We start from the raw sequence: 24,637 nt of genomic DNA, 5'->3' as shown, positions 1-24,637 counted from the left end.
TTAGCAATATTGCATGAAGATAGCGACATAGCACTTGTGAACGTGGGTTTATCATTCACGAACCCTTTGGGAGCAGCCTGGTAGACCTCCAGGAATATTCTGCTCAGCGTCATTAATTCAGAGTAGTAGCAATTTATTCCAAGTGTAGGAACACTTGTGCACGGTAGAGATAATGGGCACCTTATATGAGGTGTTAGCACCAGAAGCTAAATAAAGGCTTATGTCAAAATTTCTACTTTTTGATACCAAAGTAATGGTGCAAAACTCTCTCTGTGTGTGGCAGGTTCATTTTAAGAAGCTGGGTAATAGTAAGAAATTGGTTTTGGCTTATGTAATGAACTCAACAGGGTATATTTCTTACATGAGCCTTTTTTCCCCCTGTGCACTTCCTCTTGACCTGACTGAAAACAGGCTGGTTAATGAACTGTGTAATCTCTTAAGAAGTTCCCACATTGTGTGGAAGAAGTTAAAACACTCAGCTGTTCCACAGGGCAAGTTTTGAGCCCTCAGGAGTGGCAACCATGGAGCATGGCAGGCCCCACACATGCTGGGTGCCAGGGCAGGGACCGCAGTGTACAACCCAAGTGTCTCATCCCTCCTTCACGGGCCGTAGTGAGTCTGTGGCAACAGTGTGGAGCGTGAGCTCTGTCACGGCCTGACAGCCGTGGTGCGGTCACTCGCCCTGCTGTGCCTGTGAGGCTGGTGGAGCTCCATCCAGTCCATCTCCAGTGCTGATATGCCCTGTGCTACCTACACAAACCTAGTTCATGCTTCAAGTCTTCATTTTCCACAGTGAACATACAGCTTTGGCAGTGGACAGAATGTATTGACTCATTAACCTCTTGTGTCTGCTACAAGTGGTATAACCAAAGCTGAGCTTATTAGGCCTGCTTAAGCAGGTCTTTCTGCTTTTGAAAGGATTGAGACCGGTGAGTGATGAGGCTGGACATAAAATGACAGTGAGCTGTGCCTGAAATTCTAGACTCTTAGCAGGGGGTTGTTTTTTTTTTTTTTAAAAAAAACACATTAAAAAGCCATCTGCTCTTATGTATTCAGAAGTCAAGAAAGGTGAGCTGTCTTCTGTGGTCTACAAAATGACATTCACAACCAACCAGCCACCAAAACACTAACATCTCTTGGGAGTGGCAATGATCACTTCTGCTATTTTCTGTAATCCAGCAGGAGAACTAAGTTGCAGAAAGTAATACTGAGGAAAGTGTGAAGGACCCTGAAATGCAAAATCCCTCAAACCAAAGCAGTCCTACCTTTTATTCAACAGCTGACATGGAAGAAGAAATTGTTATCAGAGGTGGACTAAAAATGGGATGGGGGGATGGAGAGAGGAGACCTGTGAAGGGAGAGGTACAGGTGTGTCACCGGGGAAAAATGGCAAACACCAGAGAGTGTGTTTGTGTGTGGCAGCAAATTACTGTTGGAGACTTGCATTTGGGTTACAAAACCTAGTTTCTGGGCGCTTGGTGCGCGCCTAAAACTTCGTCTCGTTCAGGGTACCGGGTGAGGCGCTCCAAAGTCCAGCTTCCCGATATTACCAGAAAGCCTTAGCAATAGCCGTTTAAGAATAGTAAAGCTTCCTTATGTATGCGTGCAATGTTTACCACTTACAAATCGCTTAATTTTATAACCTGAGCAAGTACAGTACTCTAAACTGTGTTTTGAAAACTGAAATGCAATCTGTCATCATGTAAAAAAATAAAAAAGACAGTTTAAGACTTGTAGTAGCCGACGCAAATGTTACGCTGCACACCAAACAAGGACGGGAATTGGGAAAAGCATCTTTCAGAGCACGGTGTCCTGGGTTCTGTAGTAAGACCCAAAATGTGGATTTTTACAAGTAAGCAGTTCTCAGGTATCCAGAGGTCTTGGCTGTGAATTTAACATGCAGCTGAACTTTCCTGACTGAACACTGTTTGCTGTGGTGACAGTCACACCTACCTGCCCTTGCACTGGCGGCACGGGCGCATGAGCACATGGATGGCGGTGAAGTCAAGGAGCACCTATGAGGGAGGCGTGGTTGCCTTCTTGTTTCCCAGTCACTGTAAAAGACATATTCTTTTATTTATTTGTTAAAATTGCCACGGGGTTAATATTTTTCTGAGCAACAGTTTGAAATTTTTTTTTTTTTTGCTCTCTTGCTTCATTGTGCTTTCGTCTTTTATCTGGCACTGCTAAAGCCTGAGCAAATATTTAAAATAGTGTATGAGGAGACAGGTTATGGAGAAGTTGAAGTTTGTGTTCCAAGAACAGTAAAACTTCGAATCTAGTAAGTCTAAGATTTTCTGCAGCAGGCTGCATGGTTGAAAAATTCTTGGTATTGAAGTAGTCTCTAAGCCCAGCTATTTGTAACACTTGAAAATAAAGTGGATGTAGGGTTTTCTAATTTGGCTGCGTTTCCGTGATTTGTACTGCGTTATCTCCCACAGCCTCTTGTGCATATAATTTGCCAGTACTGAAAGGTTTAAGCTTTTGCTGGAGTTTTTAATAAACATTAGGCTATATGTTCTAAATCATTTTGTTTGCAGGATTTTTTGATGGGTCTAGCATTGTTGGAATAGAGCCCTTTAGCAATATTGCATGAAGATAGCGACATAGCACTTGTGAACGTGGGTTTATCATTCACGAACCCTTTGGGAGCAGCCTGGTAGACCTCCAGGAATATTCTGCTCAGCGTCATTAATTCAGAGTAGTAGCAATTTATTCCAAGTGTAGGAACACTTGTGCACGGTAGAGATAATGGGCACCTTATATGAGGTGTTAGCACCAGAAGCTAAATAAAGGCTTATGTCAAAATTTCTACTTTTTGATACCAAAGTAATGGTGCAAAACTCTCTCTGTGTGTGGCAGGTTCATTTTAAGAAGCTGGGTAATAGTAAGAAATTGGTTTTGGCTTATGTAATGAACTCAACAGGGTATATTTCTTACATGAGCCTTTTTTCCCCCTGTGCACTTCCTCTTGACCTGACTGAAAACAGGCTGGTTAATGAACTGTGTAATCTCTTAAGAAGTTCCCACATTGTGTGGAAGAAGTTAAAACACTCAGCTGTTCCACAGGGCAAGTTTTGAGCCCTCAGGAGTGGCAACCATGGAGCATGGCAGGCCCCACACATGCTGGGTGCCAGGGCAGGGACCGCAGTGTACAACCCAAGTGTCTCATCCCTCCTTCACGGGCCGTAGTGAGTCTGTGGCAACAGTGTGGAGCGTGAGCTCTGTCACGGCCTGACAGCCGTGGTGCGGTCACTCGCCCTGCTGTGCCTGTGAGGCTGGTGGAGCTCCATCCAGTCCATCTCCAGTGCTGATATGCCCTGTGCTACCTACACAAACCTAGTTCATGCTTCAAGTCTTCATTTTCCACAGTGAACATACAGCTTTGGCAGTGGACAGAATGTATTGACTCATTAACCTCTTGTGTCTGCTACAAGTGGTATAACCAAAGCTGAGCTTATTAGGCCTGCTTAAGCAGGTCTTTCTGCTTTTGAAAGGATTGAGACCGGTGAGTGATGAGGCTGGACATAAAATGACAGTGAGCTGTGCCTGAAATTCTAGACTCTTAGCAGGGGGTTGGTTTTTTTTTTAAAAAAAAAACACATTAAAAAGCCATCTGCTCTTATGTATTCAGAAGTCAAGAAAGGTGAGCTGTCTTCTGTGGTCTACAAAATGACATTCACAACCAACCAGCCACCAAAACACTAACATCTCTTGGGAGTGGCAATGATCACTTCTGCTATTTTCTGTAATCCAGCAGGAGAACTAAGTTGCAGAAAGTAATACTGAGGAAAGTGTGAAGGACCCTGAAATGCAAAATCCCTCAAACCAAAGCAGTCCTACCTTTTATTCAACAGCTGACATGGAAGAAGAAATTGTTATCAGAGGTGGACTAAAAATGGGATGGGGGGATGGAGAGAGGAGACCTGTGAAGGGAGAGGTACAGGTGTGTCACCGGGGAAAAATGGCAAACACCAGAGAGTGTGTTTGTGTGTGGCAGCAAATTACTGTTGGAGACTTGCATTTGGGTTACAAAACCTAGCTTTTTTTTTTTTTTTTTATTCTGTGTCTCAATTTCACTAATCCTTATCCTCACGGGAGTGGGTCTCACAGGTCCCCACTGTCTCACAGGTTTTCACCTAAGTCAGGTCTGCCCACAGAGCTGTTGCATCAAATATATGCTACACCTTGCTCCATTGTGTTAGTATTATGTTGCCAACAGTTTCCTTTGCTGAGAATAGGCTTATCTGGCATTTTACTTTTTGGTGTGGGGGCTGATGGGATGCTTGCAGCAAAAATCTGTGAGGTTGAAAGAAGTTCAGATGTTCACTTATGCCTCGGTAAATGTTAACTGAGATGCTGTCACTTCAAATTTACTGTTCCTTGGATTGCAGCATGGGGAAGTCTTTCAGACCATTATTTTGCAGCAAGGACATCTGCCTGCAGAAGCAATGCAAAGTAGCATAAGGAGTGTTTAAAACCTAAGGTAAATTAATTTAAAGTAGATTAACAATGGTTGCATCTTTTCTTTGTTTTTCAGAATTGGTCTGGGAGTCTTATTGTAGCCTCTTTAACTGGTGCTTTTGGGTCGTCCTTTCTTTATGGTTACAATCTCTCAGTGGTGAACGCTCCTGCAGTGGTAAGTGACTGACAAAACTAGAGTTTAGTATCAGTAGAGGGCAGCCTTGTCCAACTACTGCGCTCTTCTCAACATCCTGCTTTTACAATCCTGACATAGTAGGAGAGGTTAAATCTCATATGGTAACTTTCCTTTGCCTGAATGCTTCTTTCTGCTGTCCATGAGGCGTTCACATAAATTCAGTAGCTGTCAGAAAACTCAACTTCACTGTTGAGGTGAGTGGTTGCAAGAGGTTCACTTCTCATTCTCCCCAGGCTCAGACCAATACTACATCTTCTTGCACACTTCTGCGTGTTAAGGTATTTTTAATATTGTGTCTTTCCATCTAGTGAGTATTTGGTAGCTCTGTGCACATGTTCAGCAACTTTTGTTTGCATGATTTAGTTCTGGAGGGTTGCACAACATTTCATTCCCACAGTGCTGATATTATAAATAATGCCTCTGGCTTCCTCTTAAATAAAGGGCCTCTTCTTTTGCATTTCGTGGTGATGCCTTGTTTGGTTCTGAATTCAAGACTGCTGTGTTGACCATCTGTTTGCTGCAACATACGGAATACATTTGATGAATACTGTGAAATCAGTGTACAATATTTGGGGGGGGATTTCATTAAAGTATCAGTTACCACAAATGGAAATCTGAACATTTTGTTTTGACACTGGCGGTCTAGAGATCCTCTTAATTCAGTCAAGCACAGCAATAACAATTCAGTGGAGTTGCACACAACACTATTTTGAAAAAGTAGCTAGTAAATTTAGGGAACTAACTTTGGAAATTCAGTTTCAAAATAGTTCCAAAGCTAAGCTGCTTCTTTTATGGAAATTTCTTATTAAAATAAATGTGTGGCTAGGTTTCCACCTAAACAGGTTGGTCACATTAAAGATAGATGCAATATTTATGCAAATAATGAAATATTTTTTTTTTACATTTATGTTTCATATATGTATTTTATTTGGTAAACTGATAACACAAGGGTCTAGGAAGAGACTCACCCTGTAGGAAGTTTTAATTGCCCCCTTTGTAACTTCTGGGAGTTTTCTTGAAGTTCCTGGTACTTCTTGTACAATAACACAGGGTTGGACGAGTTGGATATTTATTCTAGCATGACCTGTCTAGGCATCACTTCACCTTGCAGTCATCAGAAGGTAAACATGGCTTAGAAGAAATGATCAGGAAGCTGAAATTCTGTGATCAATGGTATTGATTGTCCTGATGGTAGACATCCTTCCTGTGCTGCCTCAGTACTGTCAAGAGAGCGGTGAGAATGATCTGGTGTCTAAACTTTTAAGTGCTGTTTAAAAAATGGGCTGTCCTAATAATCAGCACTCTCCTGTCACTTTCTACAGGAGTAAAGCCAAGAAAGGATGACAGGACGTGCTTTTTGGCAAACACTCAAGACGGTTAGGTTTGAACTATGTGATAGAATATAGTGGTGACCAGAGTGTGGGTGGGGAGGTTGAACTGTGCTGTGACAAATGCTAAATTCCAGGTGCTGTGGTTAGTAATGCTTTCGGGATTGTCCATTTTTGTTTGAAAACTTTACTGTTGCCTTTGGACTGAAACTGGGCACCATACTGATGTCTTTGGTCATACTGTTGACAGGTATGCTTGAAGTCTCCCTTTTTGCAGCATGGTATTTCAGTGTTTGATTTGGGAACTTCGTGGCTTTCTTATTCATGTTAAGCCATACATTAGCTAGGGCTAAGGAGTGGTCCTACTGACAAGGAATACATAGCTGTGTAGTTCAAGAATAAAATACCAGTGTGGCCTCTGGTCCTCTCTCTAGCTCCAGGGTTAATCTGTGTCATCCGTTTGCCTGGGATAGGCCACCTTCCTGTCTCTGTCCTTGGAGTTGCAGCGACCGGGTTGAAGGGAAGAGACTGGGCACTGCTCATAGGCATGGTGTGGAGGAGTGAGCTGTATCGAAGCTGTGCTCTGGCAGCACAAGAAAAGGAACCTTTGCCCCATCTGGTTTTCCCCTGTATATCAACAAATCAGTCTGCTGCAAGGTGACCCTTTGGGAATACTGATGTGAGGTGACTGAGGAAAACCGAAGGGGAGCAGCTTGAAGCTGTAGATGAAGAACAGTCTTGTAAGAGGTTATACTGGGAGTGCAGTAATTCCTTAAACTTGTAAGCTGAGTTTCATTTATAAACTTGGTAGGTCAAATAACTTGTTCTGGTGGTACGCAGTTTGCAGCCTTCATTGTATGGGCATCTCTCTGTGGGATGTTGGGTATCTTCTACCCCAGTTTACTTCATTCCTTTTGATGGGTAAAGTCCTCCAACCTTAGAGAAGGACTGTGTGATGCTTTGAGAAGTACTGGAAAAAATGCTTGAGAATGACTTTTGACTAAAACATGGGATGTTTCCAGGATCCTGGAACTGAACATGTCAGCATGGTGACTGAGCTGGGGAGGGAGGAAGTTCATTTAAGATTGAAGCGTTGAAGAACTGTTTGTAAATTCTTGTGTACATTTTCTTCTGGTGCTCCAAGTTGTGCCACCTCATCAAACCACAGAATACCCCTGCAGTTCTCACCAGTGAACTTTACTGCAGGTCATCTCGTAAGGTAGAGTCAGTCCAGCTTTCTTTTTCTTCCAAGGTGGGGAGAAGCTTCGCCAGCTCTGCTCAGAGCAGAGATCACTTCCCACTCAGTCCCCTACTTGGCTGTGGGAAAGAGCAGTGGCCCATTGGAGGTGTGCTTCCCCCTGCACACATCGCTTCACCGCACAAAAAACCCAGGGTTAGAAGTCTCCATGGGCTTGTTCAAAGAGTTACGAGAACTTATTAAAAGCATATGGGAGCATTTGACAGTAGGACGACAAATGCTTTAATTGAATACAAGTCGAAGCTGTCTTTTTCCAAGCTTGATTTCTACAATTCTGTGATTGTGGGCAAGCTCTGTAGAACAGCGATGTGCTTTGTGCAGGAAGTGAAGACTCTGCTATTTACTGCTGTGCGGAGGAGGCTGCAGCGCTGCGTTTGTTTTAGAGCTGCCATGGGGAAAGTGAGACTATTGCAAAAATGTATAGCCTGCTGTCAGCCAGTGCAGTAGTTATCATTCTGTATGAGTGACCCTTGTAACTAGGGGTAAGGTTATTTTCCTTTAAAGATCAGCTCATCTCTTCCCTTGTTGTAAGTTATTTACACTTAAAAGAGTCAAGGAAAATACTTCTATTATATTTAAAACATACCCCTTATATATATAAAGATATATACATCCCTTATATTCCCCTTGTATTTCCCACCCTAGCACTGCTACCTTAATGAACTGAGGCAGCAGAAGACAAGGTCCAGCTACCATTCCTTGTAGACTTTAGTTAGGGGACAAAATTTTTGTATACAGGTTTATGCCATTAATGTTGTTCAGACATCTGAATAAAATCCCAAACGAGCCTTTCCACAGAATTCAGTGCATTCAAATCCAGTGGATCAGACTTGTTTCATGTGCAACTCCACAAAACCTGCAATGTGCTATTAGCTTCTCATTTACTAGCAGTGGGAATCCAGACACGGGTGATGTACATGCCAGCACATTTATGTTACTATTGAGTGTTGTAGTTTGTACTTTCTTTTCTTGAGTATTTGCAGTCATTTGATGTCTTCTTGTAAATAACAAAGCAATGGTGAGAAAATTAGTCATTAACACAAGGGGAGAATAATTTGCATACTATTTTTAGCCATTATCATTATCAAGAAATGCTAATAGTGCTCTAAAAATGTTTTCTCTTGGTATTCATTACTATCAGAAATGAACTTCAAATAAACAAGATATCTGAATCTAAATATAATCTGAGTATTGATGTTAAAGAGGTAAGATGTATTTCTTGATTTAATGACACATTCATTTGGAAGTTTACTGTGAGATTCTTCTAAATGGACCAAGCACCAAATTGATTTTTTTTTCTTTTTTGTGTTTTTTCCTGACTCTTTGTATAGAAACATATAAGAGAGGATGGGAGAAATACCTGTCCTTTTAATTCAGGGCACAAGAGACCTACTAGAAACTTTACAGAAGGAAGGTAATAAGTGGTATGCTCTACCTCCACCTTTCTTAGGTACTTTGCAGGTGGAGAGGTGGTGTTTCAGACTAAACAAAGTCCTCAAGGCTGGAATACCTAAAGTTTGAACAGGGAAAATGTGCTGTTAGGCTTATACTGCTGAGTTCTGACCCAGGATAATTTAGTACCTATGACATGCTGGAGGAAATCTGAGAAGGAACTGGAGAAAAGTGCAAAGATGAAACTTTGTGGTACTGTAGAGCTTGTTGGCTGACACAGAATGTGTGAGAGCGTTACATGAGTGTGCTGTGCCCTTCCACGGTAGTGACCACCTGGTACTGTATCCATGCCAGAGTATCAGACACCACAGTGGCATCGGAGGTTTGCATGATTTCAAAATGGTAACAGCATAAAAATGAGGAGGCTTGACTAAAAAGAAAATAAATAGGTGATGTCTCTGCAAGTGATACAGAGACTATGTAAAGGTGTCATGCTGGAGCTGCCATCTTTGCCTTTTAGACAGACGACGAAACTTTGGTGTAATTAAAGATCAGGGAAGGGCAGTTGTTAGAAGGCAACCCTCCAAAAACCTGCAGTTGTGCTCATGTGAGGAAAGCAGAAAAAGAATATGAGCTCTGGTACATTGAAGGCTAAAAAAGTGAGCTGGTCCTGGAGTTTAGGTACTTACAGCAGATACAAAAAGAGTCCAGAGGGCTTGGGGATATAAGGCCAATAGATGAAGTTGAGAAAGGATGTTCAGAAAATACAAGGACGAACAAGAAACCTCAATTACTGTTTTGAATTGGAAAAGTCTAGGAAGGTCACATGCTGGAAACTTCATAAAGAAGAATGTGTTGGAGAAGCTGAAATGTCAGTAGAGATATGGAATAAAATTAGCGATAATTTTGTGTCAAGTTGCTGGAATGCCTCAACATTTGTTCAAGACTGAAAAAATAACTGAAAATGTAGGCTTTCTATTGCAGTTCAGCTTCTTTTCAAAAAACCTCAGTAACAGAGAGACTGAGAGGGTTAATGTGATTTTAAGAAGAAAGTTTTTAGGGGGAAAACTTGGAACATACATGCTAAGAATTAATTATTTGTACCTGACAAGATAGTAGAAACTGTAGTGGAAAAGAGAATTTGGGGAAGAGCTGGCATGGCTTTTGCAAAGGAGAACTGTAATTTGAGCATCTGTCATAGTTATCCAGAGATTCAAGAGACACTTGGACTTTCAAAAGATGCCCTGGAAGGGCTTTTATGGAAGGCTCTTAAGCAAATTAAGCTGCCATGAGAGAATAGTGTAGGTCTCAGATAGCTGAAGAGTTAGAAGATAGGTCTCAGGTTTTCATTTCTTAAGAGATCCAGCTTGTCTGGCAGGTAGATTCATATCAGGGTCTTAGGTGTCTGATTTCATGTTTGATACATGTTTTATTACTGAAAAGAAATTGCTTACCCTGTTTATCAACCTGAACTTGGTGCAGAAGGCAGCTTATGTAAATTTGAAGAGGAGAAGCCTTAACATATAGAAGTGATTTGGAATTCTGAATTTTAACAGTGTCAGACAACTAGCTCTTTTTGACTAATATTGTGGGCCTTTTTTTTCCCCTAAAAAAGTATCAAACCAACAGCTGTCAGATCTTGCCTTCCTCCTCTAACAGATATTTGTCTTGGCTGTAAATTCTTTTGGAGAAAAATACTACCTTTCATTGCTTGATTTAGTAGGTCCTTGATTTTGTATGGCTGCCAGATGTGGCAGTGTCATAAATACAGTGCAAAAGTGGACACAGACTCCCTTCTTCTCTCAGTCCATGAATGCTAATTGTTTTCAACTCTCTTTTTTCCCTAGTGTTATGCTAAAGAATTTGTAGAATCACTCACTTTCACATACTGGCCCTTTGGAAAAAACAGACTATTGAATGGCACTTAACTTTGAATAAATCTGAGATCTGCATTCTAGGACTGAAACACAAAATAGAGATGATAAATGTTGTTTCATGGTGAGCACGGTGTAGGATTTTGCCAAAAGGATTCCTACTTCTATAACTTTTAAGGCATCTTTAAAAATTTTCCAGAGAATTTCTTAAGTTACATGTGACCTCCTCCACACATACCCAGACCTATCAACAGAAGGCTTTTGGTGCTGTGTCCTTGTAAGACAAGCCAAACTCTTAATGTCAATCATGTTGCCATCTGGCAGGAATTGATTGTAACTCTCTTCCTATTCATTACCTTTGCATTTCTACCAATTCACCAACTTCTTCAAGGCATTTTTGCCTCTGTCTGCTACTGGAGCCTCCTTTCCTTCCTTAGTTCCAAGTTACTGGCACTGCAGAGCCATGAAAAAGATGTAAAACTGTTTGCGGTATTCTAGTATAAGCCCAGAGGACAACTGAGCACCATGCAGCTGCTCGCTCGCTCCTTCCCTCTTAGGGACGGGGAGGAGAATATAAAACAAAAGGCTCAGAGATCGAGACAAGGACAGGGAGGGATGACTCACCAGTTAGGGTCACAGGCAAGAGACAGTCTTGATTGGGGAGTGAAAAAGAACATCAGTTTAATTTGAATCCCACCACCACCACTAATTTACCAATCAGAGTAGGACAGTGAGAAATTCAATCACATCTTAAAAACACCTTCCCCCCACCCCTCCATTGTCCTGGACTTAACTTTATTCTTGATTTCTCCACTTCCTCCCCGAGGTGCTGCAGGGGGCAGGGGATGGGGGTTGTAGTGAGTTTGTCACCTGTTGTTTCTGCTGCTCCTTTCTCCTCGGGGTGGGAGGGACAACTCCTCACAGTTTTTCCCATCTCCAGCGTGGGGTCCCTCCCACAGGAGACAGTCCTGCATGAACTTCTCTGACGTGGGTCCTTCCCAGGGGCTTCAGCTCTTCATGAACTGCACCAGCGTGGGTCCCTGCCCCAAGCTACAGCTCTTCAGGAACAGCCTGCTCCAGCACGGGCTTCGCTCAGTCCCGGCCTGCTTCGGGCACAGCAACCTGCTCCGGTGTGGGGTCCCCCACGGGCTGCAGGGGGGCATCTGCTCCACCTGTCCTCCGTGGGCTGCAGGGGGTCTCTGCTCTGGCACACCTCCGGCCTTTCCTCCTCCTTTCTTCCACTGACCTCAGTGTTTGCAGAGGTATGTCCCTCAACTCCTCCTACCAGGTTCCCCTTCTTAAATATGCTATTGCAGAGGTACAGCTGCCATCGCTGATGGGCTTAGCCTTGGCCAGAGGCAGGTCTGACTGGAGCCAGGGAAACTTCTAGAAGCTTCTCACAGGGGCCACTGCTGTAGCCACTCCCCTGCTACCAAAACCCCACCACACACACAAACCCAGCACAGCTCTTAACATGAGACGGTGATTAATGATTGTTGACTAGTGGTAGTTGGCATTTAAGAATTTGTGAATGTTCTTTTTTATTAAAGTCATGGCAAATACTAGGCAGCGTGGTTTTCCATGGCTCATCCAGAAAACTGTTACACTAGGATGTGATACGCCACCTGTCTGAGGTTAAAAGTACCTGTGTGAGCAGTGACGGGAGCTCAGCTGATGTGCAGTACCTTGCCAAGCACGGGTGATGTGGTTTTGTGGAGTCTCCCTCCTTAAAAATATTTTAAAAATCACAGTCACGGTCCTGGGCAAGCGGCTCCTTGTAGCCCTGCCTGAGCAGGGGGGTTGGTCTCCAGAGGTCCAAGCTCAGCCATTCTGTGGATTCTGTGTTTGAGCCCTTAGCCCCAGTTCAGGCTGAAGGGTTTATATACATGTACACAATAAGGCTAAAGCAAACTGTTGTTAATATTTTAACAACAACCTAAATGGTAACATCCTTGCTTTATGGGAATTTCTGTTTTATAAGCCTCTTCTACATTCGTGCCTACCTGTGGTTTTTACCCCACCTTGTTTATGACCACCATGTAGTTAATTATATGTATGCTTTGACTGGTTCAGTTAGTCTATATTACAATTGCATCTGCAAGTGAGACCTCATTTTTTGGAGAAGGGAGATAGAAGAGCAAGAGTGATTCCTGCAAGCAAGCTACTGGTTTTTTTTAAATTGTGTTTCTCTCACTTATGTTCTTAAAAGTGTGATTTTTTTTACATGTATTGTTATTATTATGTTTTTTCTTTCAGTATATCAAGAAGTTTTACAATGAAACTTGGGAAAGAAGATATGGCTTCTCAGTGGATGAAAGCACACTGACTCTTCTTTGGTCCATAACTGTTTCTATTTTTGCCATTGGTGGCCTCGTGGGTGCCATTATAGTTACTCCAATTGTGAAGTTCTTCGGACGGTAAGTGTATTGAAAAACTTGTATTTTCTAAAGCAGTTTCTCACTTAATCTCTTTAGAAGGCTTGACTTTTATTTTTTTAGAAAACCCTCTTCACCAGAATGCGAATTTAAACATCTTCAGATTATGAATGCTCATTTCTAAGAGTTCTGAATTTTTGAGAGTAAAATTAGTACCTTTCTCTCTGGACTTACCGTGCATCATTTGAGTCACAGAAGCCATTTGCTCTGAATGGGCAGTGGATTGAGATGTTGAGGAGGTTGAATTGTCAAGAGTGCAAAAGGAAAATACTATAGAATAGGAAAAATTTCACAAAGGATTGGCAGATTCATGAGTCTGACGAGTATCTCACTGTACACAAATAAGCTATCAACATGTCTCATTTGCTTCTCAACAACATTTGTTGTTACGCAGTAATAAAAATTTCCTCTTTTTAGTTTTTCTTCCTTGTGTCCACTTAAAGTACAGTTTGAAGAACTAAATGAGGGTGAAGTTTGTGTTTGGTCTTCCCCCAGCTTGGGGATGCCTTGGGGATGCCTGATCTATATAATGCAGTTTTTGACCAAGTCTTGACCATAGGGAATATGAGTATTTTAGGAATGTTTGTGCTGGTGTGTGTTTGCATTTTTGCTGCAGGTATTAACTAGATATTTCTGTCAAATATTTGTTTCATACAGTTTCCAAAAAGAATTTCAGAAGTAATTTGTAATTTACCTATATTTAGAAGGGCATAGAAAAAGAAAAAACGTTATAGTATTCACTTTAACTGCTCATTTGGCTTTTCCTTAATTGTAGATTCTATATAATTTGATAATTTTTCCTCAGTTAAATCACTGGAGGCTTAAATATAAGCATTCACCTCCAGTGTTCTTACTTTTCTGTTCTGACTATTTCCATCCATTTAGACTGGCTTTCCTAGGCCTGTTTGTCATTCTCCCAACTCTTCCACATCCCATTTTTTTTACCTCAAAGGGTACATTTTCAGATTCTTCCATGTCATGCTTACAGAAAGTCGGTATTCTCTGCTCTGTAAATCTATTATCCATTCTTCATTTATTTATTCTGTCCCTTCACTTCACCATTTGATTTTCAATTTTAAAATATTTTGTGAAATAAAAGATGGGCTCATAGAAGCCTTGAATTTTTGGTAAAGGGAAGAACAGCTTTGTGTGCAGGTTTGTTAAAGTGGTGTCTGATCTCAGTCATACCACTTTGATGGGATCAGATCATATTTCAAGGGCAGAGCTTTAAGTCTTGCAGACTCTGCCCCTGTTTATTATTTTTATAACTGTTAAACCATGAAAACAGCTCTTTTATAGATATGGTGTACAAGTACTTGATTATAGATGGGAAGGGATTGCATCACGCAGAGACAGTGGATAAAGGCAGCTCATCAAAGTCTGGTTCTTGAATTTGCTGTTCACACAGCGGTGTGTTCGTTTGGTCTAGGAAACCAGACTGACATATTGGTTCGGTAATTGAGGAGCACATTATTAAATGTTGACAGAACAATAAAATACTTTGCTGCTAAATTGTTGAAGTGTAGGTTGGAGCGTTGTATGCATGATGAAGCTGAGCTCCATTTACACTGACACAGAATAATGAACTAAGGGGGATCAAAAGCATTAGTCACAAATAATGTATGACTTTAAAAGAGCACTCTTGAATCATACTGCACTAAGGTTAATAACATAATTTCCAAATTACTGGATTGCTAGGCCCTACTTAGTTCAAGAGAGATGTAGAGTAATTTTTTGAAAGAGAGCCTTCATCCACATAAGCCTAAATCCCATGTTCAAATGTGTCTTTGACACTTCACAGCAGTATGCTCATTGGATTGCTTAGCCCACTGCTGGGGAGACATTGGCAAGAGAGGCATTCCCTCAAGCACAGTGAACTGTTTTGAGTATGAAGTGATTAAGGGAATTTGTCTGGATTACCTTAGTAATGCTACAACTTTGTTATCCTGAAGTCATCTGCTGTAGTTAAAATGCTGACAATATTCAATCTGTTAGTGGCTTTTAGTTAAACACCTAGTTTGTTTATTTAAACACCTAATTTCCTTACAGTGCTGTTTGTATAAGGTATTATATTTGCTCCCAAGTGGAGCTTTTAGAGTTTTTATTACTGAATTTTGAGACAACAATACATTTTTGATGAAACTTTAATTCTGTCGTTTTCCTAGCTGCAGGTTTTAGACAAAAATATTATTAATTTAAATCCCTAATTAAAGCTGTTGCAGCCATGGAGGGCACGTAGTTGCTAGGATTCTATTCTGGCCTCTGGAACTGTCCAGTATCATGAAAACAAACAACAACCTGAAATCACAAAAGATTAATCATATGTGATTTTTCAAAAAGCCAAGGACAATTCTGAGGAAGAGATTTTCAAGTTATTTCAATATCCAAAATGCCTAAAAAAAGAAAAAGGCAAAAAAAATCCTTAAAGCTTAGCTGTATTTGTGTCTAGCTGATGGGTTAACTGTCTGTCTCTGCTGAGATGCTTATAAAAGCTGATTTCCACTGAGCTAATTTCTGTTCTCTTAGGAGTACTTCAGACTGAGTACAGGATTGGAAGTTACGTTTCGGCAGCAGTACAGATAGTCTGAGAACCATTTTTGACAACAAGCTGCAAAACTTACTTCTTGGCTTAGGATGTAGCTGCTTGTGACAAATGCTCTGTGCTCAATCAGAAGTTTTTGAAAGCATTTTCCTTTTGGATTGCATAAATATTTTATTTCTTTTGGCTGGAGAGAATTCTGAATTATTTGAATGGAAGGAACAAAAATCTTCATGTATAAACAAATGCTCATCTAGTATTTTGAGTGCAGTAGCTGCAGCAGAATGGTGTGGGGCTCTGCACTGGAACTTGAGAGACCAGTTCTCCGTTTCCCAGGTCTAGCACTGTTTTGCATGTTAGCTTTAGGTTAGGTCCACTGCTCTATCTATTCCTCTGTTTACCCAGTTACAGAAATAGGGCTGTTGACACACTCTATAACCTTCAGCAGGACTGAAAAATGAAATGTGCTGTGTGAGAACTAGGTATGATATTTATACTTCACTAGGTTTCATGTACCGTTTGTACTGCTTGACCAGGTTCTGAGATGTGAGAGCAACGGTTAGGCTGACCAATGTCTTTTCTTAAGGTGGCTTTAATGTTGAAGTTTGCATGCTTACACTTTCTAAGTGTGGTGAGCACAGTTATCTGACAAGATTGGTTCTTTGATTGTTTTTTTTCAAAGTAAAGGTGTCTGCTGTGGTGCTTTTTGAAGTGTGGTGTCTTTATATCACTTATATTAGAGCTATACAAGCAGTGGTTTGTTGGGGTTTTTTGATTTCTTCTTCCTGTGCCTTGTTGCTAAGGTAATAATACAGTTTTGGCCTATGTGACCAGGAAAGCATAGGGGGTTTTTTATGATTGTAGCAATTTTGAATATGACCCAGCTAGAAGTAAATTCAGACAGTATGGGGAGTTTGAAGAGTTTCGCTGTTTTTTTTTTCTTAGGAGCTATGATGAGAAGTTGTTCCTACTGTTTATGGTTGTTGTAGCTTGGCCCCAGCTGTCAGCTGAACACCCACCCAGCTGCTTGTCACTTCCAAACCCCAAGTGGGCTGGAGTGACTGGGAAGAACTAAGAGAAACAGGAGCAAGACCATTCATGGGTCTAACTAAAAAAAGGGAAAACATCCATTACTGTCACAGGCAAAACAGGCTCAACTTGGGGAATTTAATTTATTGCCAGTTAGCATAAGTATTTAATTACTGATCAGGTATTGTGAAACAAGACAAACATTAGGTTACCTTTCCTTCTACTTTCCCAGGCTGAACATCACTCCAGGCTCCCCTACTCCCTCTTTGTACCACAGCAGGTCACACTCAGTCTCTTCAGTGAGAGAATGGAGAGTGTAGGGGGTTGGGGTTAGCGTGTAACAACTTCTCTGTGCCGCTCCTTGCTTCTTACTCTTCTCGTATGCTCCAGTGTGAGTCCTCCGTGGGCCACAGTCCCCCTGGGGATGTATCTGCTCAGTCCTGCTGCACTTTCTCCTCCACTGACCTTCTTACTCCCTCATTCTGTCTCCTTATAGAAGCCACCCCTGCAGCCCCTTCACTTCCAAAACCTTGTCATAGACACCCAGCACAGTGTTTTTATCACCAAAAATTCAAATGCTTTACATAGTAACACTCTAAACAATGTGTTACTTCCTTGTTTTCTTTTTTTTTTTTCCAATCTGGGAAGGACAAAATTACTTGTTTTTATCTTGGTTAGTTAGGCTTTGCTTTTCTGCTTTTTGATGCATAGCATAAGGGGTCACTGGCTAACTTTTCTAAGAAGATACATATTTTGTAGGTTTCATTTAAATTAAAGAAGAGGAAAGTAGTATCTTCAATTGAATGTATAGCACTTGTGTGACCTTTTTCCATTTTTGGCATTATTTATATCACTTCAACCCACCCAAATTATCTTGTTTTGAAAAATCTGTTTCAAATGGTAAAATCATCACTCTTGACAGCTATGTTGTATAAATATATACTTTAAATGAGCTGTATCTCATCTTTTGATCTTCAAACCATGTTATTCATTTAGTGTTCAAAAGTCACTAGAAATCAGGAAAAGTAATTAAAAATATAAGTATTAAAAATATTTCCTGTCAGAAATGTACTGGAGTGTTATAAGAAGTTGGATGTCTTGTTCAAAGGGTGGGAGATTTCCAGTTGGTACCTATGTGTCAATGAATGAGGACTGCTGGGTCAGTTTGTTATAAGGTTTGTGAAAGAAAAGGGTAGACAGCCTTTTTGGTCATTCCTCTTCTTTTGCGTGGTATTTACAATACATAGAGATTGAAAATCCCTCGAGAATACTTACAAATTTAATACCACTTCAGTTTTTTAATAAAATGGGTGTATTCTCAGCCTGTGTCATTTACCATCAAAGTTAATGGATTTCTCGTAATTTACATCATCAGTGATGTTGTAACTCCAGGTAAGTTTGTTTTCAGATCAGTTGTTACCTTCATACGTTGTTGTGTGATTTGAGGCTTCAGTGTTGGGTTGTACCTCTAGAGCCAAGTTGTACCTTTAGAAACAACACTGTGCTTAATTATGTGACTGCAAAACCTTGTAAAGACAAAGCTTTACCGTGTGTATGAGGTGACTCACAGATGGAAAACATAGGGTATGATCATTCTCTTGCCACATAATTGTGAAAATTATGGTGTTTTGTCTTGTGTTGGATCATAAGCAATTGAAAGCATTTATCTTGTTGTGATGTGCTGTACAGAGGCCACCACATTTCCAGCAGATATCCCTGGCACTCTGCCTAGGAATCGTAAGAAATTTTTCAGTTGCTCGCAAGGCTGAACCTGATGATAATGGCTTCTCCAGCCATTCACTTGCAGGCTGCCATTTAGCAAAAAGCCACTTAAATCCAAATTCATGGAGATATGTGTATAAGGTAGCAGTGAATCTTTGAGTTCTGGGTGGGTTTTCTACTTCATCTTTCAATAGAGTCATTGCAGCAGAGCTATTGATCTTATATCTTTAACCACTCTTCTTCCATGTGTTCAGGAAATGAGACCTTGGATGTCAGTGTTTGAGTCTGACTGTCAAAAGCCCATGAAATCCTACATATTTCTTTTGTAAAGTATTTATTTCTGAAGAAGCTATGAGACTTTGGAGTCACTTTTGATTAATCAGGCCTTTAAACTTGAACAGAAAGTTCTGAAAGGTGAAAACTAAGAAGTACAGCTGTACAGCTGTTGGTACAGTATGAATGAAAAATTGAGAAGTTTTGTAATTTTTAAAATACATTTTTGTAATTTTGTTTATTTTTTTCCAACAAAGTAATAATTTTCAGTAAAGAATCTTAGATTTTTTTTTTTTCATGTTTTATTTGACTGCTATAGAATGAAATAATTTAAAAATTGGGGAAAAAAATGTAAACCTGTATTTTGGTTAATTTCAACAATTTTTGGAAAAGGGTTGATTTTTATCACTCATGTGAGCCCAAGTGTTTTCTCTAACTCTACAAGTATTAAGTAATTTTCCTTAATGTATGTTTTTAATATCATGAATTTAAGGGTGAATTATAGTGACATAAATATGTCAGTGTGGGTAGTTCTCGAAATCGTAAAAACTGCGTATGGCATAAAAATGCCTGTAGTTATATCAGCTTATTGCTATTTGAAGTATATTCTCTGGTTTCTACATACATACATTTACCCAGAGTTCGCTTGTTTATATTTATATACAGAGTCTCAGGGATGGTGCTTAGGTTCTTAGGATGTGTAGGATGGCTAATTGTCATGCCTTTGAAGTACAGCTCTTTAACTATGATATGTTTTATTTTAAAGCTGTGGTATAGGTTTGGAACTGTATCCATTTGGGTATAGTATTCTATTTTGGAACTCTGCATCTAAGAGGAAGTATTTGTTAGGCGCTTTTTGTTTTTATTTAGGGTTATTTAAGAATAATAGCCTAGCACATGACTAGATTTAACTGTTGTGATGCTGATATCTACATAAAATATCTTTTCCTTTTAGGAAATGTACGTTGCTGCTCAATAATGTATTTGCGGTGACAGCTGCATTGTTGATGTCCTTCTCCTTGTTGGCAGGATCATTTGAAATGCTCATATTGGGCCGCATTATAATGGGTGTTGATGCAGGTAAGCTTTTATCATGCTGTATATATCTGAAATGCTTCCACCATGCATAATTCTTCTCCTTTCCCCCAGTTAGATCTTTCTGTACATTAAAGAGGCTACTTTTAGGCTTACATTTCAGGGACTAGCCACACTGATTTCACTAAACGTCAGAGGATCTGATGTTTGGAGAAGACACTGGAATGGATGCTAGCTGCTGTGTCCACCTTGGTTGTTGTTCCTCCTTTCCTCCTCTGGCCCCAGCAGAGCATATCTGTATTCATGCTATGAAAATCCTTTGGCTAAGAGGGTGTAGTCTATTTCTTAAAGCTGCTTGCTGCTTTGTGTTTAGAAGTTTTTGGATCTCATGCTAGTATCAGTACGATTAAGTAAAGGTTTGGTACGTCATCATTTGCTCCTAGCAACATGGTCTTCCCCCTTTAAAAGTAAACCATGGAGACACTGCTGCACCAGAATAGTCTAGCAGTGAGGGTCTCGGCAACTTCACAGATCTCTAAATGGCAAGTAATGTTTACCTAATGTGGAGGCAGACTTGATGAATTAAGATAGTTTTACACTCTCAGTGTAATTGCGTGACTCTAAATGGAAAGTGCCTTGACTTTTGCATCACTGAGCCCCCTTTCTGGCAAGCTTTGGCTATGTTTATAGTAAGAACAAACTATGCTGTGTTGAAAGTGCATGTGTCTATCACATGCAGTATGAAGTTCATAGGTAATTTTGGTGCTGACTGCTAATTTTTGTCTCAGATTACCACCAAGTGACCAAACTTCTGGAGCTGTATAAATGTCATCAGTGTACTAACCAGGGTTGTGCATTTGTTTTCTCCTGGCTCCAAGCAGCATTCTCATGCTTACTTTATGCCTGCTATTAGGAGTTCATTGCAGCTGTAAACCTGTATTGAGAGAAACATCTGCTAATACCATTTACAGTAAAAATATTTTATCTGACAGTGTCTGCTCTGTGCCTGATGCATTGGGGTGCTTTTTCCTTACTTGCACCAGTGCTAACGTGATTTTGCTTGCTTTGGGATGAGCAAATTAAAACAAAATCTGTTCTCCTGGTGATTCTCGTCACAGAGTAACCTTTGGTGCTTCTCATCAAATAGCGGTCTACGCACATCACTAAATTTGTAACAGATAATCCCATGGTTATTAAATGATGCAAGAGTAATTAGATATGCAGAGAAGATAATTCATATTATCTGTGGATAGATTTAATTCTGTTCTCTGCATGGTTTTATGCCACTCTTGTGAGCAGATTAGCACTCAGACTGCTTTCAGTAGATGTTTGTTTTGTACCTGGCATAATGAAAAGGCTATGTTTTTTTTCCTTCCTTTGTAGGCATTTCTCTGAGTGCCCTTCCCATGTATTTGAGTGAAATATCTCCTAAGGAAATCCGTGGTTCACTGGGTCAGGTCACAGCGATTTTCATCTGTGTTGGTGTTTTTACTGGTCAAGTTTTGGGACTGCCAGAAATATTTGGACAAGTAAGTATTTAACAGATGTTTTCTGTGGAAGAACACAAGAATGCCTGAAGTTTTATATTTTCATATTTTGACTTGAGTTCCTTACAGAAGTGGAAAACAGAAACATTGTTTTTTGGTTTTGAAGCACTTTGAGGAGTGGTTTCTTCCACATCTTTTAAAAGCATGTATGTGTGACTAAGTTTGGTAGATGTGGCAAACAGTTCTAACAGCTTGAGCAACTTGTGTGTGGGCATATGCAGGTTCCCCCTGCTCCTTTCTTGATTTACATTTATTTTTGCTGGTTTCCAGTTTCTTTGAGTAACATGGAAGTGCTTAAGAGTTCTTGCATTTTTCATTTATAATTTTTCAGTGTGATAGAACTGGAAAAATCCTGATTAGATTTCATATGAGGATCTGAATAGGAAGACTCTTGCTCAATGATTATAGTGTTCCTTGTAATGCACTCCTAATTTTAGACTAGGAGGTGGAATAGCAGAGTTAATATATACCTTTATGGAAAGAGACTATCTATTCTGATACAAAAAGTTATGTCATAGGTTGAGATTAACTTGGTGGCCACTGGATGTCGTCATTACTCTGAATAAATGAAGTCAAGGTTTATTCAAGCTGGCACTTGGAAATACTTTTCATCCAGAGATGAATCTTCAAGATGGTGTGGAGGAAACATCTGCAGCAATCTTCTTGCAGTGAAACCTGACCTAAGAATCCTTTCTGACAGCCAGCAAGAGTAGTAAACAGTTGAAAAGTGAGCAGAGCATGTCTTCCTCCTGTGTCCATCCAAATTCAACTCCTTTGTAAATACAAAATACCGTCCTCCCTGACACTTTTATTTTTGGCTGAACAGCTCTCCTATTCTGTCCCTTTATCCTTGGGCTCACTTACCCTGTTTAGCTCTCCTGAAGGCAAATGGTTTTATTCAGTTTAACCTTTACTGAAGGACAGATTACTCCCCCCCAGCCAAAGCAAGAGATTTTAGGAAAAAGCTTAAAATGGCTTTCACTGACCTTCATTGTGTGGCTTCTACCGATCTCCCTTCTTTTGCTTTGAATGCTGTTCTGTTACAAATGAGCATATTAAATGTCAAGAGACTGATTCAACTGCTTAGAATATATGTCAGCCCTTATATAGTAGGGGTTTTTTGGTTTGGTTTTGTTGTGTTGTTGGGGTGGTTTTTTTAATATGCATACACTTTTAAAGGTGAGGTGTCATGCAAATTCTTATTTCCCTGTTAGGTCTTTGGGATATTTTGAATAGGACATACTTATTCCTTGATTTCAGTTCACTCTCGCTCTTTTTATTCTCTTCTCTCCTTCCCTTTCTCCCAATTGTTGTCACTACTGAACTAGGGTTGCATTTCTGCTTCTACAGCCTGCTTTAGTATGCAGTTAATTAATATTAAACCATTACATATAGCCATTAATTTATGGAGGAAGCAATATACTTTATCTAATTTACAGAATTAGTTCTTTTCAAGATGGGTAACATCAGCATGTAAAATGAGCAAAGTTTTGGCTGCTAAAAATTAGCATATTTCCAGCAAAATTATTGGATCCAGCTTGAATTTTCCAGTTGGGTATGTGGGTGTATTTTTCTTTTGATGTATTAATAAAATATAGCGCAGAGAGGAAACCTCAGGCTGTTTGAAATATGATTCCCTAGTGCAGCCTTATCCTGCTTGGAAGGCCTTCAGTCAAGCCAGGATTTTCTTGTCTAGCTTCATGTGGTTCCCATTGAAGTCAGTGGGAGCTTTGCACCAGGAACAGCAGTCATTGCAAGAGGACATTTCTGCAGAGGATATGTGTGATGAGTTACTCATTTGTGTTGAAGCTGGGAGGTGACAGACATGGTGTCCTTCCGAGTTCTTTAGTCCTTACAACACTTTCCCCTCCCCAGCAAACACCTTGCTCAAATTTCTGTCACTTTGTTCAGTCAAGTTCAAAAGTAGGTTCAAGATGTTTGCAGGCTGTTTTCTAGTTGTAGGCTTCTCTTTGATGGATGTTGTGACTTCTCTTCACTAATGATGTAAAAGCTTCTTATCAAATCATTCCCATATTTTATTTTTTTTTATCCTCCCTTTTCTTCTGTTGGAGATGAAGTTAAGCCAGTACTCCAGGTCCACAGCCACCGTATTTTGGAGACAGCTCTATCTTCATGGTGTCTTACTGATCTCAGCTGTAACTGGAAGGCAAACTCTTGCTTTCCTCAGAAGCCTGAGGTCATTTGCATTATACTTAAGCCATTCTGTAATATGGCAATCTGTGGTTGAATTCTACCCTTGTCAATTCATAAACTGCTTAAAGCAAATAGACAAGAAAGTTGTGATGAGTAGGAGCTTGTCACCAGTGATCACCATTCTGCACAACTGCTTTGGAAAAACACCTTTAAGTCTGTCTAACAATGTCCAGCATTTTAATGACTGTGGGGTAGAACCTCACAGGAATATTTTTTTGTTGCTCTGTGGTTGTTGATTGTTTCTATCAGAATTTGTTGTAAATAATACTAGTTCAAATACTTCTCTTCTTTCATGGTTTCATAACAGTTTTCTCCTGGGCTCTTATCTATTATGTGTCACTTGAGCAAGTATCTAAGAGGTTATTAACCATAGTGTCTAAGCAGTGATGTTTTTGAAGAAAGGAGGGGCAAAGACCAAGTTGGACATCTTGCTGGAAGAGATTCTTTGGAACAGGAATGGATGTGGGGAGGTCTGCTGGCATGGCCGAGGTCCTGCCTTGTGAGAGGAGGTGACAGCAACATTGCTTGTGTGGCCAGGTACATAGAGATAAGGGAGAGGAACTGACTGCACCAGGTTAACACGAGAAAGAAGAACTGCAGAAGGAACAGAGAGATTTAATCTCAAGGACAATATTGTTACAAGAATAACTTTTTATAAATGTACTGTGAATAATTGTATGCCAAAATTCAGCAGAGTGATGTTTGGAACAGACTCCCGGCTGAAGTAGCTTGAGCAGAAAATTTAACTTTTAAATTGGAACTCAATGCATTTATCTGGATTATATGAGGTTGTTGCCTTCAGCGGTTCTGTAGAAGTCTCTCCACAGAAAAAAAGTGTTTATGTAGGCTGTGGGGCATAGCCTTACAAGCATTTCTTAACAACCTAATTGATAACTTCCTCTGTTACTGAATGCAACAGTGTTCCTTTAAACGTGGAATTGTGATAAAAATAGGTCTGAAGCACTGAGTATTATTTACTTGAGGCAATTCGGAAAGTCCTTAATGCTTTTTGTGTCAAGTAGGTTAAGCAGGCCCAAAGTGATTTTTTTAGTAATGTTATTTATGAAGACCAGCCCAGGTGAAGCAGGAGGCATGTGAGCAGCCCCGGGTTCCATGCTGGGGGGCAGTGGTCAGCCTTGGCTGTGTTACTGTCTCAAAACTGGTTGGCTTTTTCCTATTCCTTCAGCTTTCCCAAGTTTTCTACTGGAAGTGCTGAGGATTAACAATCTTTTAATTTTCTTCTAATACCTTTTTCATGCCAGTTCTGTCAACTTAGTCTCATTATTCTTTTGGTCAACTGTTATTTATCCCTTAATATCTTTCTCTCTTCC

At 40.2% G+C, this 24,637-nt stretch overlaps 1 protein-coding gene across 4 annotated transcripts in view; it reads left to right on the top strand.

Moving 5' to 3' along the window:
* SLC2A9 (solute carrier family 2 member 9) overlaps positions 1-24,637 on the top strand; it is a 133,871-nt gene that overhangs the window by 25,111 nt on the left and 84,123 nt on the right. For all 4 annotated transcript variants that reach the window (XM_026847171.1, XM_026847169.1, XM_026847170.1 and 1 more), the window contains 4 exons: positions 4,541-4,639; positions 12,769-12,929; positions 19,466-19,590; positions 20,929-21,074. In XM_026847171.1, coding sequence (XP_026702972.1) covers positions 4,541-4,639; positions 12,769-12,929; positions 19,466-19,590; positions 20,929-21,074 — 531 coding nt within the window. The remainder of the gene's footprint in view (positions 1-4,540; positions 4,640-12,768; positions 12,930-19,465; positions 19,591-20,928; positions 21,075-24,637) is intronic.

The sequence above is a fragment of the Athene cunicularia genome (assembly GCF_003259725.1).
Source record: "Athene cunicularia isolate RWA chromosome 4 unlocalized genomic scaffold, athCun1 chr4_part1, whole genome shotgun sequence".
Taxonomy (NCBI): domain Eukaryota; kingdom Metazoa; phylum Chordata; class Aves; order Strigiformes; family Strigidae; genus Athene; species Athene cunicularia.
Note: the sequence above shows the minus strand (reverse complement) of the source record. Positions and strands in the feature narration are given on the sequence as shown.